General features: G+C 41.5%; 3 protein-coding genes across 11 annotated transcripts in view; 1 reads left to right on the top strand and 2 right to left on the bottom strand.

The window, feature by feature from the left end:
• SEC31A (SEC31 homolog A, COPII component) overlaps window positions 1-3510 on the bottom strand; it is a 98446-nt gene extending 94936 nt beyond the window's left edge. The window contains exons 1-3 of one of the 2 annotated variants that reach the window (XM_027773029.1): window positions 3362-3510; window positions 3083-3207; window positions 2651-2744 (exon numbers count right to left, since the gene is read on the bottom strand). The gene's annotated coding sequence lies outside the window, so the exon portion shown is untranslated. Of the gene's footprint in view, window positions 1-2650; window positions 2745-3082 lie in introns of both variants that reach the window. The other variant, XM_027773031.1, reaches the window with a different exon arrangement.
• A 183-nt stretch (window positions 3511-3693) lies between these two features.
• THAP9 (THAP domain containing 9) overlaps window positions 3694-19547 on the top strand; it is a 19350-nt gene continuing 3496 nt past the window's right edge. Inside the window, exons 1-4 of one of the 4 annotated variants that reach the window (XM_006151402.3) lie at window positions 3694-3869; window positions 10085-10280; window positions 11642-11945; window positions 15016-15166. In XM_006151402.3, coding sequence (XP_006151464.1) covers window positions 3790-3869; window positions 10085-10280; window positions 11642-11945; window positions 15016-15166 — 731 coding nt within the window. In that variant the 5' untranslated portion in view covers window positions 3694-3789. Of the gene's footprint in view, window positions 3876-5013; window positions 5529-10084; window positions 10281-11183; window positions 11253-11641; window positions 11946-15015; window positions 15167-19547 lie in introns of those variants that run through there. The other 3 variants (XM_027773050.1, XM_027773049.1, XM_027773051.1) reach the window with 3 other exon arrangements.
• The window catches only part of LIN54 (lin-54 DREAM MuvB core complex component), a 119255-nt gene continuing 103831 nt past the window's right edge, over window positions 4124-19547 (bottom strand). For 2 of the 5 annotated variants that reach the window (XM_027773056.1, XM_027773055.1), the window contains exons 18-19: window positions 18551-18623; window positions 4125-4539 (exon numbers count right to left, since the gene is read on the bottom strand). The gene's annotated coding sequence lies outside the window, so the exon portion shown is untranslated. Of the gene's footprint in view, window positions 4540-18550; window positions 18624-19547 lie in introns of all 5 variants that reach the window. The other 3 variants (XM_027773053.1, XM_027773052.1, XM_027773054.1) reach the window with 3 other exon arrangements.

Genomic DNA, 19547 nt, shown 5'->3' with positions numbered 1-19547 from the left:
GCAGTGACCCCTTCAGGCTTCTATAAAGTGATTAATTTATAAAATGTAAGTAAATCTGTTCTGCTAAAGAACAGTTTCAGTAACTCATTTACAATGAATTATTATAAGAATATTGTCAGTGGGGCCAGCAGGTGATGTGGTGGTTGAGGTGGCTGGATCCCATGTGGCGAACCATAATTTGAGGCCTGGCCCTGGTGGCCTGAAAATCACGCCAGCTATGTACATACATGCCCAGGGTCCCAAGAGGAGAATGGAGAAGGAATTGCTGCTGGTCACCCCCACACACACTGGGGGAAAGGAAGTGATTCCTCACTTGCCCTCTCTGTGCCTCCCCTGTGAGCACATGTGCCCTATGGTTTTAAAAAAAAAAAAGTCACAATAATATAAGAAACACATTGTTTTATCATTATCAGCTACAATAGCTGGGGTCCAATTAAATAGAAGAGAAAATAGCCCTTACTTCAGATCCTCCTGACAAATGCATGCCTGCCCGGAGGGCTCCCTCCCAAGTCAGTCTCTCCCCTCAGGCTCTTAGCAGTTTAAGGTCTCTCTGAACCCATTCTATTAATTACAGCTGTCCACAAGCCCATACTCCACTTCCATCTTGGTGTCTTAGCACAGATCAGCCTTGGCTTTTAATAGGATGCCAGTCTCCAATTAAAGCTACCTTTAATGAGGTACAAATGCATAAAAATACTCAAGTACTAATCAGCTTTTTCATGTGAATTATCATCAACCTGTCTAGGATTTTTTTGCTGACCAGAGAGAGGGAAAGCAGGCTAATGGGATGTGGTTATACTGCAATCCCTTCTCCATCTCTCCATTCTGCTGAATATGGGGTGTACATGCACGCACACTACACACATACTCACCTAGAGTGTTTTTCAAGCCACCGGGGTCAGAATTCAGACTACACAAGATCTAGCTCCATTAACCAGTAGACCACAGGGCCCAATACGCATGGGTTCTGAGTGGTCCACCCTAACCATAGTCCTCCTACATTCAAATGCACACTTTTCCTGAACATGGCTTTGTTTTTTTTCCTAGAAACACGTAAGACATTATAACAAAAACAAAGCATATGTACCAGCATCTGAAATTCACCATACACACTGCCTCCGCAATTAAGAAGCACTCTTTTAACAGGTTCTCTACAAACTAGTTCTTTAAAAAAAAAAAGAAAAAAGAAAAGAAAGAAAGAAAAAGGCAACCACCACAATGAGAAACCACCTCACATGCACAAGAAATGAGAAATAGGAATCGGAACCTTCATCCACTGCTGATAAGACACACAAAGTATGCAACCACTTTGGAAAATGGTCTGGCAGCTCCTCAAGTTAAACAGTTATTACGTGACCCAGCAATTCCACTTAGGTAAGTTATCAAAAGAAAGGAAAACATGTCCACATAAATACCTGTACACTAATGTCTGTAGTAACTTTATGCATAATAGCCAAAAAATATAAACCCAAATGCGCACCAACTGATGAATGAAATAAAATGTGGTACTATGCATGTAGTGGAATATGATCTGGCAATAAATGAAAAAAAAAATAAGGGTTGATGCATGCGACAATAGGGATGAACTTGCAAACGTTCTGCTATGTGAGAGTCAGTCAGAAAAGACCCTATGTTTATGGTTTCATTGATATGAACTAGACAAACCAACACAGAAAGTAAACAAGTGGATGCTAAGAGATGCAGGAGAGGATAGGAAGGACAACTAATAAGAATGCCTTTTTTATTTTTTTCCATAGGGCAAAGTGAGAGAGAGAGAGACAGAAATCATCCCCCAGGGGAGACAGCCATACCACAATCCCTCCTCTACTCTCCTCCTGGGATTTTAGGCATATACACACAAATGCCTGGCATGATTTTCAGGCTGCAGTACAAGATTCCAACTACAGTTGACCAAGTGGGAGTCCAGTGCCTTAACCACCACGTCACCTGCTGGTCCCAAGAATCAGTTGTCTTTGAAAGTGATGAAAATGTATGTAGCTACTAAGAGCCACTAAACTCTACACTTAAAATCTGTTGTATAGTGTAAGAAATATATCGGAGGCCAGCTCTGTGGCCTGGAGGTTGAGGGAAGACGGATCCCACATGGCCAACTGAGGTATGACTCCTGATTTGAGGATCAAAAAACATGCTGGGGTGTGTGTGCATGTGTGCCTAACATCCCAGCAGAATGGCAAAGTGGAGAAGGAATTATTATATGACAATATCCCATTGGGAGGGTGTTTTCTCCTTTTCCCTCCCTCTCCGGGGAGCACAGGCCTCTCTGGTAAATTAATAAAAGAAAAAAAAAAAAGAAATATATCTGAATAAAACTGTTCTAAAAATTCAGGCAACCAAGTATTTCCTTAAAGATAATTGAAAACAATGTTATTTCTATTTCAGCCTCATTCATGTTTTAATGGACTTAGTACTAGAAAGGTTGGGATAATCCAACCAACAGTATTAAAATACAGTTTCTACTTTGCATACATCTTAGCATTGGCCCTACACATCCCTCAAGGGTCATTTCTTCTAAAGTTCATGAGCTGTCCTTAGGCCATGTGACTTTTAAGAAAACATAAGGGAAGCCTCTGTTACTTTCATTCAGAGAAGATAAAGCAGGGTAAACCACAAAGTAGATGTAAGTTAATACCTTAGCATGAATCTTTTTGGCTGGAATCTAGACAGAGTAAACATAGAAGGGAAGAAGAACCAATCTTGTTACACTCGGAAATCTGGAATCATTTCTGTGAGTTAGAAAAAGAAACGAAAAAGTTAGAAATTTCTGTTTTCTCTAAGAGTCTTCCAATGTTATTCAGATCAAAGACTAACATTTTATCTTCTCAATGTAAAAACTGCCCTAGGTTGACGCCTTATCTCCTTTGATGAACCGTGGACTCTCATACCGTAAAGGAAAAAAGCTTAACAAAGACATTGTTCTCGGATGATCTCACCCGGGAAAGCTATACACGATCCCCGGTCCCAACCAAATACACTTCATTGCTCCGTCTCTCCGGCCCGTCTTGTTATTGATATTGATGATTCCCCACTAGGCCATAAACGCTTCGAGTCCCAAGAGCCTTACCTTATTTCCTCCTTAACTGTGTCACTGCGGCACTGTCTTTCAGAAAAGACACTTTAAGACGACCAGTCCTGCTAGACTCTGGCCATCCATGGCAATAGCTCCCACATCACTTCCGTATCAGAGAGCTGCAAGATAAAAGGAATGAAATGGCACGCACGGCAGTAAACCGCATCATTTTAAGGCTCCACTCTGCCTTCAACATTTGTAAGGAACCGTGCTTAGCCCTCTCCCACATTCATCTCCCTTCCTCTCAATACCCTACAGTGTCAAAGATGGCACCTGGAAGCCCACTGACAAGTCCCTGGATTCGCCTCGATGTTAGTCCAGCCCCTCTGCTTTGCATTCTCAGGATCGGCCTCACAAAAAGGGCGATGTCGCCAGATAGTGCCAGACCAGGTGAAAACAGGAAGGAAAAGACCGAGTTAAAGCAAAACCCACTATCCACCCTCCAACAGAGTGGGAGGAACGGTCAAATACGCGTCTCAATGCCTCGGCCTTTCCTATTGGTCATTGCAACGCGACGTGGGCTATGATTGGCTAAGGCATCAAGCACGGCGCCCACTGAGAGGAAGGGTGGGAGTCCCGCGTCCCCAAAGCCCGCCTACCGGATAAATAAAGGTCGTAGCTGCAGAGTTAACCGGCGGAACTAAGTTTACGGAGATCTATGCCGTCGTGGGAACCCGGAAGGTGGAGCCCCACGCAACAAGATGACTCGAAGTTGCTCTGCAGTGGGCTGCACCACCCGGGACACCGTGCTGAGCCGGGAGCGTGGCCTCTCCTTCCACCAGTGCGTGTGAGAGCAACCTTGGAGCCAACAAACTCCCTGCAGGGCCTGGTGTGCTGCAGGCCAGGGTGGGCGGGATCGTACAGTACGTCCCACCGTCAACGTGACGTGCTGTGACGTGCTGTGCGTGGCGGGGGAGCGGACCCTAGGAACTTTGAAGAGTTCAGATTCTGCCACCTCTCTCCTTGTGCCGGCTTTCTCTCTAAAATGCTGATTTTTCTGCTGCCTACCGCTTGCATGATGGCATTGAGTGAGGGTTACACGGAGAGACCAGTTCTTTTTATTTTAGTGGTTTTATTCCGTAGAGACCGGAAGGGAGAGTAGTTTGGGAGAATTGTTGAAGGCAATGCGCTTCTTGTGCGTGGCATCTTCAGGAGCCTGAGCACTGATGAGTGTTATTCAGCACTACTTGACGTTGCAAGTTGTTCAGTGCTGTTAGCTGAGTTCTATAAGACCCCTGATTCTGGCTAGGTCTGATCATGGCTAGGAAATTTCATTTAGTTCACGAATGGGGCAGAATTTCAGATCAGTCCAATTTGAACCGACATCTGTAGTCCAGATTAAATTAGGTCATTCAAATCCATATTCAAGGCATACTGGGAAGAAGGAAAGTGGATGAAAGTAAGCGGTATTGTCTTTCCTGTCCCTTTATTTTCTTCCAACTTCCCAACACCTAGAAGACGTAAGAAGAGAATGCTGTGTTAGTCCTAGCAACAGGTAATACAGATCTGTAACAAGGGATCAGCAGGGGTAGTGTAAGCAGAGAAGTAGTCAACTTGCCATTGCGTCCCAGCCATCTTCAAACTTCTTGATGATGGAATGCTCTTCCATAAAAATGTTATATGCCCTTCATTTATGTATGATTGTTAGTTAAATATGTGAAGTACTATACTGATAACTGTTATAAAACACAAAAAGTGGGACCAGCAGTTGGCGTAGTGGCTATGTCACTGGTCTCCTATGTAATTAACAGCGGTTCGAGTCCTGGACCCATCAGCTCACACCGGCGCATGTGCGTGCCAAGATCCGAAGAGGAGAATGGAGAAGGGATTGCGGTGTGGCCATTCCCCATGGGGGATGATTTCTCGCTTTCTGTCTCTCTGTCTCTTTCTGGCCAGCGCACGTGCCCTATAGCAAACCCCCCCCCCAAAATGTAAAAGCCCACAAAAGTAAAAGGATGGTCCAAAATATATAAAAGGCAATTCTGATGTTCAGATCTCCGTGGATGCATTCCTGTCCAGTGAGTGCACGTCCCAATGGATTGCATCTATTGCTTATCAGTGCACAAAACCCTTTGTGGTCTGGGCTCTAGCTACTTTCCCAGCCCACCGGTAACCACTCCCTCTTACCTCTATACTCCGCTTTCAGATCTCAAGCCTTCAAATTAACTTATTTTTCATTGTTTTATCGGTCAGTAGAATCTAGTTACTCTATGTCTGTTTTTGCATTTGCTTTGCATGGAAACTTATTGAGGCTTCAGCTCTATTTCCACGGTTATCTCCAGCACCATCATCAGACTCTCAAAAGAAGTGGCAAGAACGTAAGCAAGGGGCTCTGGTGCAAAACGAATCAAAGTGATTCAAAGCTGTGGAGACTTAACCGTGAGAACATTGGTGCCCTGTCAGAAACATTCATGGCTAAATGTGAAGTGGGACTGGCAAGGTAAAAATTAGTGACCCTTTTGTTTGGGTCAGTAAAGAGATGCAGAGAATTTATTTCAAGGCCAGCTTTGTGGCTCCGTGGTTAAAGCACCTGGATCCCACATGGCATACCGCATAGTTCAAATCATGGCCCTGGAGTTTGAAAAACAGACCTAATAATTCTAACAGGGTGGAGAAAACGGAGAAGGAATTGTGCTGTGACCATGCCCTGTTGTGGGGTCGGTACTTTCTCACTGCTCCCCACCTCTCTCTGTTGAGCACATGTGCCACTGGCAAATTAAGAAAAAAGTTTGTTTGTTTGTTTGGAGAGGTTTTCGCTATAGGGTGCATGCGCTCACCAGACAGACAGAGAGAGACAGAGAGACAGAAAGCAAGAAATCACCCCCCAGGGGGGATGGCCACGCCGCAATCCCTTCTCCATTCTCCTCTCAGGATCCTGGGCACGCACGCACACATGCCTGGCGTGAGTTTAAGCCACTAGGTCCGGGACTCAAACCACAGTCGACTACATGAGAGTCCAGCAACATAGCTATTACGCTAACTGCTGGTCCCAAGAAAAAAGTTTTTAATTTCATAACTAAATAAATATGTATGATCATTTAGAAGAAGTTTTCGCCTCCATGTTGAAGTATATTTTTAAACTTCTAATTATTCGTTATTTCAAACATAATAGGATTAAAGTAATGTTAACATTTTGCCTTGATGTTTGTTTGTTTGTTTTAAGTCTCTTTAGGACAGAATTAAGTTACAGGTGTAGTTAAAGCTTCATATCTTAATTGCCCCTCCCCCCCAGAGATAACCACTGTAGAAGTTTTTTTTTTTTTTTTTTTTTTTTTTTTGAGAGATTTTCACTGTAGGGCGCGTGCGCTCGCCAGACAGACAGAGAGAGACAAAGAGACAGAAAGCGAGAAATCACCCCCCAGGGGGGATGGTCACGCCGCAATCCCTTCTCCTCCATTCTCCTCTCGGGATCTTGGGCACGCACGCACACGCACCCGGCGTGAGTTTTAAGCCACCGGGTCCGGGACACGAACCGCCGTCGACTACGTGGGAGTCCAGCGACATAGCCATTACGCTAACTGCTGGTTCCCACCACTGTAGAAGTTTTGTTAGCCTTTTTTCTGGAAAATATTTGATGCACAGGGAGCCAAAGTAAATTCCCACCACTAACGTAGAAAAGACATGGTCAACAGGAAGAAAAAAAAAAAAAAGGACTGTACTGCAGTGCAAACCAATCCATTGTTTATGTTTGATGGTAATTGGTTTGGGATTTTTGCTCTGGCAGAATCTGCTTGAGACTAGAGAGATATGAATTCTAATTTCACCTATTTACTGGTGTCTGTGCTTGTTTCTTGTCTTGCTTTCATCTTTTGTAAAAAGATAAGAACCTGCCTTTCAGAGATTTTTGTTTTGTTTTTATATTTTCTGTAAGGTGCATGCACTTTTGGGGGGAGCAGGAGGGAAGAGAGAAAGAAAACGTACGTGAGAAAGTACCCCCAGGGTAGATGGCCGTATTGCAATCCCTTCTCAATCTCCTCTCGGGACTTGAGGCACAACCACATGTACACCCCGCATGTTTTTGAAGTAGTTGGGTTTGAAGTTCGAACAGAACTGGAGCTGTTTGGTCAGCTATGTGGGGTCCCCCTACCTTAACCACCACCACTGGCTGGTCCTTAAATTGTCTGTAATCAACAATGTAGATGCTGTAAGGTGCTGGATCCCACATGGCTGATTGCATGGTTTGAGACCCGTACCCAGTGGCTTGCAAAGCTAACTGGGAACATGTGTGTGCCCAAAATCCCAGAGAAGAGACTGTGGTGTTGCCATTCCCCCCCCCTCCCAGGGGTTGGAGGTGGGGTTCTCACTTTCTTTCTCTGTTGAGTACATACACTCAATGGCAAAAACAAAACAAAAACCTGAGAAAAGTATTATCATTACCAGTTCAATTTTGTCTAGAACTCAAACTAGTATGTCATGCTGGTTAGACTACAGTGTTTCTCAACATTTTTCAGGACATTTTATGCATAAGAAACTCTGGTTTAATACTTTGGGGGAAACCAATAAAGCTGTTTGGGGATGGCTTGCAATAACTACCAAGGTGCTCCAGGTGTTCCAGGCCACCCTTGAGCTAAGAGGATCAGTCAGTGTACTCACCTGGTGCACCAGTCAGGAAACTTTTGTTTCTAAGGCTATAATGTAACTCAGTGGACCAGCCAACATTTGCTGGTTCTTTGCATGGTTAGAGATTATGCCCAGTCTGTAGAGAAGTTGTCTCACAAACATGTGCCATTGTGAGAGTTTATTGGAAAGACAGTTTCGTTCATTCTCTCTTTCTCTCTCTTTCTTTTATTTATTTATTGATTAGTTTTTGCTAGAGAGCATGTGTGCTCACCAAAAAAAAAAAAAAGGACTGTACTGCAGTGCAAACCAATCCATTGTTTATGTTTGATGGTAATTGGTTTGGGATTTTTGCTCTGGCAGAATCTGCTTGAGACTAGAGAGATATGAATTCTAATTTCACCTATTTACTGGTGTCTGTGCTTGTTTCTTGTCTTGCTTTCATCTTTTGTAAAAAGATAAGAACCTGCCTTTCAGAGATTTTTGTTTTGTTTTTATATTTTCTGTAAGGTGCATGCACTTTTGGGGGGAGCAGGAGGGAAGAGAGAAAGAAAACGTACGTGAGAAAGTACCCCCAGGGTAGATGGCCGTATTGCAATCCCTTCTCAATCTCCTCTCGGGACTTGAGGCACAACCACATGTACACCCCGCATGTTTTTGAAGTAGTTGGGTTTGAAGTTCGAACAGAACTGGAGCTGTTTGGTCAGCTATGTGGGGTCCCCCTACCTTAACCACCACCACTGGCTGGTCCTTAAATTGTCTGTAATCAACAATGTAGATGCTGTAAGGTGCTGGATCCCACATGGCTGATTGCATGGTTTGAGACCCGTACCCAGTGGCTTGCAAAGCTAACTGGGAACATGTGTGTGCCCAAAATCCCAGAGAAGAGACTGTGGTGTTGCCATTCCCCCCCCCTCCCAGGGGTTGGAGGTGGGGTTCTCACTTTCTTTCTCTGTTGAGTACATACACTCAATGGCAAAAACAAAACAAAAACCTGAGAAAAGTATTATCATTACCAGTTCAATTTTGTCTAGAACTCAAACTAGTATGTCATGCTGGTTAGACTACAGTGTTTCTCAACATTTTTCAGGACATTTTATGCATAAGAAACTCTGGTTTAATACTTTGGGGGAAACCAATAAAGCTGTTTGGGTATGGCTTGCAATAACTACCAAGGTGCTCCAGGTGTTCCAGGCCACCCTTGAGCTAAGAGGATCAGTCAGTGTACTCACCTGGTGCACCAGTCAGGAAACTTTTGTTTCTAAGGCTATAATGTAACTCAGTGGACCAGCCAACATTTGCTGGTTCTTTGCATGGTTAGAGATTATGCCCAGTCTGTAGAGAAGTTGTCTCACAAACATGTGCCATTGTGAGAGTTTATTGGAAAGACAGTTTCGTTCATTCTCTCTTTCTCTCTCTTTCTTTTATTTATTTATTGATTAGTTTTTGCTAGAGAGCATGTGTGCTCACCAAAGGGTGGAGTGGGGAGTGAGAAATCACCCCCAAGGGGGCATGGCCACTCAGCAGTCCCTTTTCCTCCAGCCTCCTCTTGGGATTTTGGGCATGCGTGCACATGTGCCTGGCATGATTCTCAAGCTACCGGGTCCAGGACTGAAGCCACACAGCTGGCCATGTGGAATCCAGCACCTTAACCTCCTTGCCACCTGCTGTCCCACATTGTGTCTTGATCAGGTAGCAACATCTTCCTGGAACAATAAAATGGAAGTCCCAGAAATAGAATTAGTTGCATCTAGGAAAAAAAAAACTGTATGGAACTTTACAGTTCTAAAGTGCTTTTCAATGTATGTGTGGCCTCAGGTATTTTTACAGCCCTTTAAGGAGGCTCAGAGATTCAACTGGTATGTCTGATACATACAGCTGAAAAAAGGTCATGGCGCTTGAACACAGGTTTTTCAATGCAGTGATATTTCTCAAGGTGATTGAGAGAGTACCTCAGAATTAGGTTCTACTACACCACTTTATTATTTTTCTAACAATTAACTGAGGAAATTAAAAATTTCAGCACTCTCAGTTCCTAACAGTTATGTGCTTTAAAGCCTAAATTAAGATTTACAAAAGGTTGGGACCAGCAGTTGGCGTAATGGCTATGTCGCTGGACTCCCATATAGTCAACCACAGTTTGAGTCCCAGACCCAGTGGCTTAAACTCACACCGGCCGGGCATGTGTGTGTGCATGCCCAAGAACCCAAGAGGAGAATGGAGAAGGAGGGATTGCGGTGTGGCCATCCCCCCCCCGGGGGGGGGGAGTGATTTCTCGCTCTCTGTCTCTCTCTCTCTTTTTCTGGTGCATGTATGCACCCTATCGCAAAACAAAACAAAAAACTCTCCAAAAAAAATATTAACAATGAGTTTATATAATAAATACTACTATGGCATTACTATAATGTTTTCACATTAATGGAACTTTGATTGCTATAGGTTTCCAACGGATACCATACTACGCTCAAAATGGATTAGTGCTGTCAATCGTGTGGACCCCAGAAGCAAGAAGATTTGGATTCCAGGACCAGGTGCTATACTATGTTCCAAACACTTTCGAGAAAGTGACTTTGAGTCATATGGCATAAGAAGAAAATTGAAAAAAGGAGCTGTGCCTTCCGTTTCTCTCTACAAGGTATAATCTACTTAAAGCTAGATTTTACAGGGCCTTTACAGATCAAGGTAGCTCACACTATGGCTAGAGTCGGTGCAGACATAAAATCCTGAGTCTCAAAATAAATGCAATAATAGATTTGAAATGCTTTGAAAATGTTTTAGTTATTTTTCCTTTTTGATCTATATATGTAATATTAGCCTTGTCCTCTGGAACCTTTTTTTTTTAAAGTACACAAATGCAAATCATTTGTCTTGACATAAAAGTTACTAATCACAAATATCAACTAGTAGATACAAAAAGTCTTGGCATTCAAGCTTTTGTTAAGTACAACATAACTTTCATAAAACTTTGAAATTCTTACCTTTTGGAGCTCCTGATAATGTTACTGATCTTGACCAAAAACTATTGACCTAATTATTAGCATTGGTAAAGGAAGAAATATATGGAAAAGATGAGACTTCTGCTTTCCATTCCATTTCTTTTGATTGTTTTTATTTTATCCTTTTACCCCTTAACTACAACTCTCGTATGTGGCCTGCACTTTCTGCCCAGTATGTGGTAATCACCTCTGCCTTCTGTTCTGATAATAGCCTAACCTTCCTCTTGCTCATTGGAGTCTCCTTTCAGTATTGTCTTATCTCACTCTCCTAATTAGAAATGTATGGTTGATAACCAAATTCAAACTCATCAGTTCTCAGAGCTTCCTATTTACTGATTTGTGTATTTCTCACAGCCCTGAATTCTCTTTTCAAGCCATATATATTTAACACACCATCTATGTGATTAACTGGCCAGCTTTTGTATAAAATCAGTAATGGCTACCGTGTATCAATGCCTAGAACAGTCCTAGGATTGTACTAGACAATTTATATAAATTATGTTATTCTATCTTAATAACCCTGTATTATCCACATTTTACAGATGAGGACACAAGGGATTATAGAGCTTAAGTGACAGATAATAAATGGGGGAACTAGGATTCTAACCCAGGTCAGTCATAATTCTGAAACCTATGCTCTGTCACCATGCCTTCTTTTTCCCTCAGATTACTTCCCTGGCTCCTTCATTAAACCACGATATTTCTTCAGAGAACTACTTAAAGTTCACTTCCATAAAGCCTTCCCAAATGGCTGCCACTTAATCATTTCAGAAATTTTTCAGCATCGCATTAATACTTCTGTATAGATGAACAATAAAAACCCAGTGACATTGTCTGATGACCTATACATTCAAAGAAATTCAGAGACTATGACCTTTTCTTTTATAACTGACTCTTCCGTAGCAACCAGATAAATCTTGATTTATACTAAATAGTATTTTAAAAGATAATCTACTGTGTGATGATTTCTAAAATAATCTTCACTTTTTATCTGTCATAGGTTCTTCAAGGCGTGCACCTTAAAGGTAAAGCAAAACAGAAAGTCCTAAAACAGCCACTTCCAGATAATTCTGAAGAAGTTGCTACTGAGGACCATACCTATAGTTTAAGGAGACCTTTGACAGTAGGTGCAGAGAACCTGGCTGAGGTGCAACAAATGCTCCAAGTGTCCAAAAAAAGACTTATCTCTGTTAAAAACTATAGGATGGTCAAGAAGAGAAAGGGCTTGCAGTTAATCGATGCCCTCGTAGAAGAAAAACTACTTTCTGAAGAAACAGAGTGTCTGCTCCGAGCACAATTTTCAGGTATTTTCCTCAATTACTTGTAATGCTTATGAAAAAGCTCTTCATGTTTTTGAAATATTAAATATTTACTTGGCTGTTGCCTGAGAAAACATGCTTCGAATGGGGAATTGAAAAGTCTTGGAAGCATAAGCAAGAAGAATAAAATAATTGCCAAAAATCCTTTCATATTTTATAATTTTCCAATGATAAAAGTAACATGTTTGACCGCCACTGGGAGCATGCTGCCTGTGAAGGTAGAAGCCACATGCCTACCATGGTTTGAGTCCTTGCCCAGTCATCCTGAAAACATGCCAGGGCTGTGTGTGTGTGTGTGTGTGCATGTGTGTGTATGTATGCATACGTGCTCAGGACCCTGGTGGGCCAGAGGACTGGAGGGAGGGGATTGTGGCATCACTGGGCTCTGTACAGGGTATTTCTGTCTCTTTTTTTCTCTCTCTCCCCAACATGTAATCTATCATGAGTTTGGTGAAAACAAAGATAGTTAAATGATAAAAATAATGCATAATAACACTACCTGGAGATGAGATCACGCATGGTTTATCCAATTTTGTATTCTATATTTGTCACTTTTTTAAAAAGAATTATTTTATTTTTATTTTTTTGGAGAGGTTTTTGCTATAGGGCATGTGCGTTCGCCAGACAGAGAGAGACAGAGAGACAGAAAGCGAGAAATCACCCCCCAGGGGGGATGGTCACGCCGCAGTCCCTTCTCCATTCTCTTGGGATCTTGGGCATGCACGCACACACACCTGGCGTGAGTTTTAAGCCACCGGGTCCAGGACGTGAACCGTGGTCAGCTACGTGGGAGTCCAGCGACATAGCCATTACGCTAACTGCTGCTCCCAAAAAGAATTATTTTATTTAACTTCATTTATTTATTTTCATTTGACCAGAGAAGGACAGAGAGGGAGAGAGATGGAAAGTGAGAAAGCATTGTTATTGTTCTCATTTTTAAATTTGACCAGAGAGAGACAGAGAGAAAGGGAAAGTGAGAAAGCAAGCTTCCAGGTCTGGGACTAGAACCGTGGTTGGCCATGTGGGAGTCTAGCACCCTTAATGACCGTGCAACCTGCTGGTCCCTCTATTACGTTTTAAAAAAATGGTTTGATATGGGGGCCAGCAGGTGGCATGGTGGTTAAGGCACTGGACACTCATGCATGGCCAACCATGGTTCAAATACCAGACCTGGTGGCTTGCTTTCTCACTTTCCCTCTCTCTCGGTGTATCTCTCTCTCTGATCAAATTAAAATAAATAAATAAATAAAATTAAATAAATAATTATTTTTTTTTAAAAAAAGGGAAAGCAACAAAATATTTTTTAAAAAATGGTTTTATATTTCTTTTTTAAAATTTATTTCTGAGAGACAGAGACAGGCAAACAGAGATAAACAACCTTGACAGAGTCTTCCTTTGCAGTCCTCCCCCTAGTTCTGCAGCCATCCAGCAGCACTTGTGCACCTGATGTGTTCAAGCAGACCCTAGGGTGGGAACCTGGAGCCTTCCCAGATGGCCTCCAGCATCACACAGCAGCACCCGCACCACTCACACCACCGAGGCCGGACCACTTACCACTCTGTTTTGTTTTTAAATGACAGAGTGTACATATATACAAGAGAAAGAGAACAGAAAGTACCTCGACAGGGTTATCATGCCACAGTCCTCTCTCCCCAGCCCTCCAGCCACGTTTTATAATACCTCTTACCCATACTACTGCCAATCCTTTATAAACAATTTAACTGTGACTCAATTTATTACCAAAGTCTTTTTGCAATGGAGTTGAACTAGATAACTTGCAAAACCTCTTTAAGCTTGGAAATTGTATGATTTGTTGCTTCTTTTTTTTTTCTTTCAAAACGTTTTCGTTATAGCAGATATATAGAGCTGTGGAAAGACTACCTGGTTCTCTTTGCAGGCCAGGATATTTCAAGAGAAGCAAAATAAGAATTTCTGGCTTATTTTGCAAAAGCAGCAGAGATTTAGGACTTACATTCTGAGAAAAGAGAAGTCCTGTTTCTTTTGTCAAAGGTGGAGAACATTTTGTGTTTTTCTAAGAGGGGAACAGAGACAGTAAATAGAGTCCCTTCCAGCAACAGAGGGATTTTTCCTCTCATTGATAGGCAAGATGGTCTGCTCAACCTGAATGGTGCTATCCCCAGAAATGTTTCTTTCTCTTTTTTTTGGAGAGGTTTTTACTATAGGGCACATGTGCTCACCAGAGAGATGGAAAACGAGAAATCACCCCCCAGGGGAGATGGCCATGCCACAATCCCTTCTCCATTCTCCTCTCAGGATTTTGGGCACACATGCACCCGGTGTCTGGGACTTGAACCATGGTCAACTACATGGAAGTCCAGCAACATAGCCATTACGCTAACTGCTGGTCCCTCTCATGTCTAATTTTTAAACTTCAGATAATTAGTTACCATGAATAAAATCAAACAAATAAATGTCCTCATAGTTCAGAGACTTAATTTTATTCATTTATTTCATTTTGTTCCTTGTTATCAAAATCTCCATTCTTGGGACCAGCAGTTAGCATAATGGCTATGTTGCTGAACTCCCATATAGTCGACCGCAGTTTGAGTCCTGGACCTGGTGGCTTAAACTCATGCCAGGCGCATGTGCGTGCATGCCCAAGATCCCAAGAGGAGAATGGAGGAGAAAGGATTGCGGCATGGCCATCCTCTCTGGGGGGTGATTTCTCGCTTCCTGTCTCTATGTCTCTCTCTGTCTTTCTGGCAAGCGCATGCGCCCTATAGCAAACCCCTCCCCCCCAAAAAAAAACAACTCCATTCTTGCTACTAATAAATAGTGAAAACATGATTGATTGAAGTTAAAACTTTCTTCTTCTCTCTCTGCAGTGAAATGACCCATGGTGAACATGATAAATTGGTCAAGGGGCCCCAAGAAGATTTTTAACTTCCTGACAAAGTCCATTAAAATGTGACTATATTTATATTTGAATTATGACGCCCAGTACATTTCACTTCCACATATTAGGATCTGTACCTAAAAATGTTATTAATCACATTTTTTTCATCCTAAGGAATAAATAAATTTATTTTAACAGATTTTAAGTGGGAGTTGTATAACTGGAGCGACACGGCTGGATACTCCACGGAGATGAAGCAGTTTGCATGTACACTGTACTTATGCAGCAGCAAAGTCTATGATTATGTAAGAAAGATTCTTAAGCTGCCTCATTCTTCCATCCTCAGAACGTAAGTGAATTACTTTTTAAAAAAGAATTATTTATTTAATTTATTATTATTTATTTTATTTAACTTTATTAATTTTATTTATTTATTTATCTTATTTTAATAAGAGGGGGACAGAGTGAGAGAAGGAGAGGGAACTTGAGAAAGCAAGCCGCCAGGTCTAGGACTCGAATCACAGTTGGTCATGTGGGAGTCCAGCACCCTCTAACCACCATGGCACATGCCAGTCCCTATTTAACTTATTATTGTTCTTATTTTTAAATTTGACCAGAGAGAGTCAGAAAGGAAAAGTGAGAAAGCAAGCCACCAGGTCCAGGACTCAAATCCTGGTCACCCATGTGGGAGTCTAGCACTCTAATCACCATGCCACCTACCAGCCCTATGAATTACTTTGTAAATGTTAAAAAAATATATTTTGTTCTTTTTTTGTATTTAATATGCTATGGTAGTTAGTATTCATACTTCCATTTATTAGTCCAGTTTTTCAAAACTTCTAGGTGATACTTGCATGTAATCACAACAGCAATAACACTGTCTGTTCTGGTTTTTAAAAGTATCCATTTATTCCTCCCACGAGAGAGAGAGGCACAGAGGCAAGGCATCACCAGTAGGGTTCCACGGTCTGCCCCCTAGTCTGAGCTAGCCTGGCACACGCACACCCAGTGTGCTAAAGGAAGCTCCAGGAGGCAGATCTAAGACCTTTCTCACTGCTGCACCACCACCTAGCCCTGCTGGAGACATTCTTGGTGATAAAATTTGACTCCTGAAATACTGGAATTTCTAGTACACTTAAGTAGTTTTAATATGACTATCCTAGGAAATTTAGAACAATTATTAATAACCATTGGTCTGAGGCAAAGCCCAAAAATCTGCACTTTTCATAAGTTCTATAGTTGATGCCAATATCGGCCGCCCAAGGACCAGGTTTCTGATAAACAAATTCTTGGGATTTGTGGTCAAAATATATAAATATAATTCTTTTTTTTTTTTTTTTTAAAAATTCTTTTTTTGAACCACCAGCAGTTAGCATAATGGCTATGTCGCTAGACTCCCACGTAGTTGACTGCAGTTCGAGTCCCAGACCCGGTGGCTTAAACTCATGCCAGGAGCTTGTGCGTGCATGCCCAAGATCCTGAGAGGAGACTGAAGGAGAAGGGATTGTGGCTTGGCCATCCCCCCTAGTGGGTGATTTCTTGCTTTCTATCTCTCTGTCTCTCTCTGCACGCACCCTATAGCAAAAACCTCTCCAAAAAAAAAAAGGAAAGTGAGAAAACAATCTGCCCGGTCCAGGACTCAAACCATGGTCAGCCATGTGGGAATTCTGCCGCCTTAACCACATACCACCTGCCACCCCCCTTCATTTGTTATTTTGCATGTTGGAACCTTTGCTGTGACATTATCTATTTAATTTATAATTTCAGTGGCCAAACAGTTGCTTATTTCTTTGAGTTCTTTAGCTGTAACTAAGGTTTGTTTAACATGTTAGTAATGCATGCTTATTGCAAGACATTCAAATAATATGTAAATAGCAGGAAGTGAAAGACAGAATACTTCAAAGTTAGTAGGGAAATGGAATTAACCCAAGTTTATTTTGATGCAGAAAACTAAATTACATGGAGTTTTTCTTTTTCCACAATATATGTTTACCATGAACTTTTTGAAGACCCTCATACTTCCTCCTCTGCATTAGTAAATCTACCTCTGCATATTATTCCTAGAAATTGTACAACTGATGTGTGTGTGTGTGTGTGTGCATGTGCGTTAATAGGTATATGTACATGTTGTCACACTATTTATATTGTCTGAACAAATGAAGCAACCTAAATGTTTTTCAATACGGGTTTGTTCATTTATTGTTAATGCTACTGTGGTATATACTGTGTGCACATTTACAATGTTGCTGTAGGTAGACATTTAAGGACATGTAAAAATACATCTATAACATTTCTGTTAAGAAAAATAGGCTCAGTATTTCGTATAAATTATATTTCTTTATGTGTTAGGTTGTTGGGAAAGTCATGAGGTATTTTTCTATGCAAAAATATGTCATGACTTTCCCAACAATCCAGTATAAATAAAAACATGGAAGGATAGCCCTGAAATATTAACAGCGATTTTTACTCTTTTCTTTACACTTTTCAGTATTGTTTAGCTTTATTTTTAAAAAATGAACATGTCATTTTTCTGATCAGAAATTTTTTTTAATTTTCAGGAGACAAAATAGGTCTAAGACAGTGATCATTTGACTTCCCATCTTTCTAACTCACAAACTTGATTTGGGTATGCCTACTCTTAGTTATAAAAACCTTTAAAAAATAAATCAGGTCCACATATCTTTCGGCTTGATGTTGAAGACACCATTCTAGTAGCTGTGGACATATAAATAAAAATCAAGCTCAGAGCCAGACCACGGCCTGGTGGTTAAGGAAGCTAGATCCCACATGGCTGACCACACAGCTCAAATGCCAGACCTGGTGGCTTGAAAAACACATCAGGTGCATGTGCATGCTTGCCACAAATCCCAGCAGCTTGGAGAAATGGAGAAAGGACTGCTGACTTGCCATACCCCCTTGGACGCTTTCTCTCCCTTTCTGCACTCTCTGTCAAGTGCACACACCTTATGGCAGATTAAAAAAAATCAAACTCAGCAAAACTCAACTCCTTACAGTTAAAGTATGTCTTCTGCATCTTCTGACTATGTCGAGCCCATTAGTGCACGATGCAATCAATTTAGTGGGGTCTTCATTGCCAGAAAATGCATTTATGTAAGTGCATATAGTTACTTTTTGACTTACAGTGGGGTTTCATCCCTGTAAGCCCACTGTATGCTGAAAATATCATTAGGAGCTAGATGGTGGCTGAGTAGCAAAATATGATGTTCTGTGAGGCATGGGAGGGTTCCCAGTTCGAGTCCAGAGACCCTCCTGAATACACCCTGTATGTGCACGCTTATGATCCCAGCTGGCTGGGTCTGGGGGTAGTTTGAGCATTGAAACCCTATTGGGGGTGTTACCTCTCTTTCTCTCTTTCTCTTAAGATAAATACATTGCCTTTTATAAAAAAGAAAATATTGTAAGTAAAAAATGATGACCCAGTAGTAGAGATAAATTTTGTTTGTGAAATTTCCAGGTTGCTATTAAAATATTTGGAGAGCCTGGCCTTGAAATACTGGGTTGTCATAAAAGTCATAATGCATTTTTGCATAGAAAAACAAAAAAATACATCATGACATTTCCGATGACCCAAGACTTCTGGGAGTTCAGTTAAATAAAGGTCAACTGTCCATGAAGAAACCTTGGATGCCTTGAATAGCCAAAAAGTCAGAAATTTTAACTAAAAAAAAAGACATTTGAATTATAAAAGCATACTTGAGTTACAGATAAGTACCTCAGTCTCTCCTTCAGAATCCATTTAACCTTGTTTTAGACCGTTATTAACTGTGCTTGTTTTCCTTCCTGACCTACGACAAATTAGAATAAATAAGTTAGAGTAAGAACAATTCTGAAGATGGATACTAACAGTAATAGGAAGGTTAATTAGCAGCCTGGGAAGAAAGAACCATGAAAAAAAATCCCTAAGATAGTAGTGCAGATACTTTATAAAGGGGCAGACAGCTGCAGACATTGTAAATGCCTCTGAGGGTGTAGTTTTTTTTTTTTTTTATTTAACTTTTTTCTTTTCCCTTTAGAGATTTTTGCCTTAGAGCACATGCATTCCTGGGGGAGTGTGTACTTGCCAAAGAGAAAGAGAGAGAGAGAGAAAGTTGAGAAATCACCCCCACATACACACAGGGAGAATGGCCATGCCACAATCCCTTCTCCTCCATTCGCCTCCTGGGATCCTGGCATGCACTCAGCATGTCCAGTGTGATTTTCAAGCCACCGGGTCCAGGACTCAAACCGCAGTAGGCCATGTTGGAGTCCAGTGACATAACCGCTACACTGTCTGTTGGCCCCGAGAGTGTGATTTTTGAGGTTTAAGGGGAGAGCAAAGCAAACCTTGGGGATCGGGAGGGCCAGTTTCACACTCGCTCCTGACTAGTAGCACATCGTGGACTATGCTGCTTACCCGCTTCCTTTATCCCAGTTTTCTTACTCTGAAAAGCGAGGCAGGCGTACAATTGAGTAGATGTCCTCAGAGGTTCCTTACCCATTCACCAGTTTTGTCATTTCAGTGAATTTACAGGTAAAGCTGCCTATGGTCTATATTATCAAAAGATCAATTAGAACAAACCAGGTGTTTAATTTATATACTTCTTAAAGAATAAGTAAGAAATTAAAAATTATGTTGTACTGCACATGCATCTTTTTTTAAATTTTTTATTTATTCATTCATTTATTTTTAATTTGACAGAGAGAGCCACACAGAGAGAGAGAGGGAAAGA

This window comes from Tupaia chinensis, unplaced genomic scaffold, assembly GCF_000334495.1.
Source record: "Tupaia chinensis unplaced genomic scaffold, TupChi_1.0 Scaffold000318_1, whole genome shotgun sequence".
Classification (NCBI taxonomy): domain Eukaryota; kingdom Metazoa; phylum Chordata; class Mammalia; order Scandentia; family Tupaiidae; genus Tupaia; species Tupaia belangeri.
This window is presented reverse-complemented; position numbering and strand designations above follow the sequence as displayed.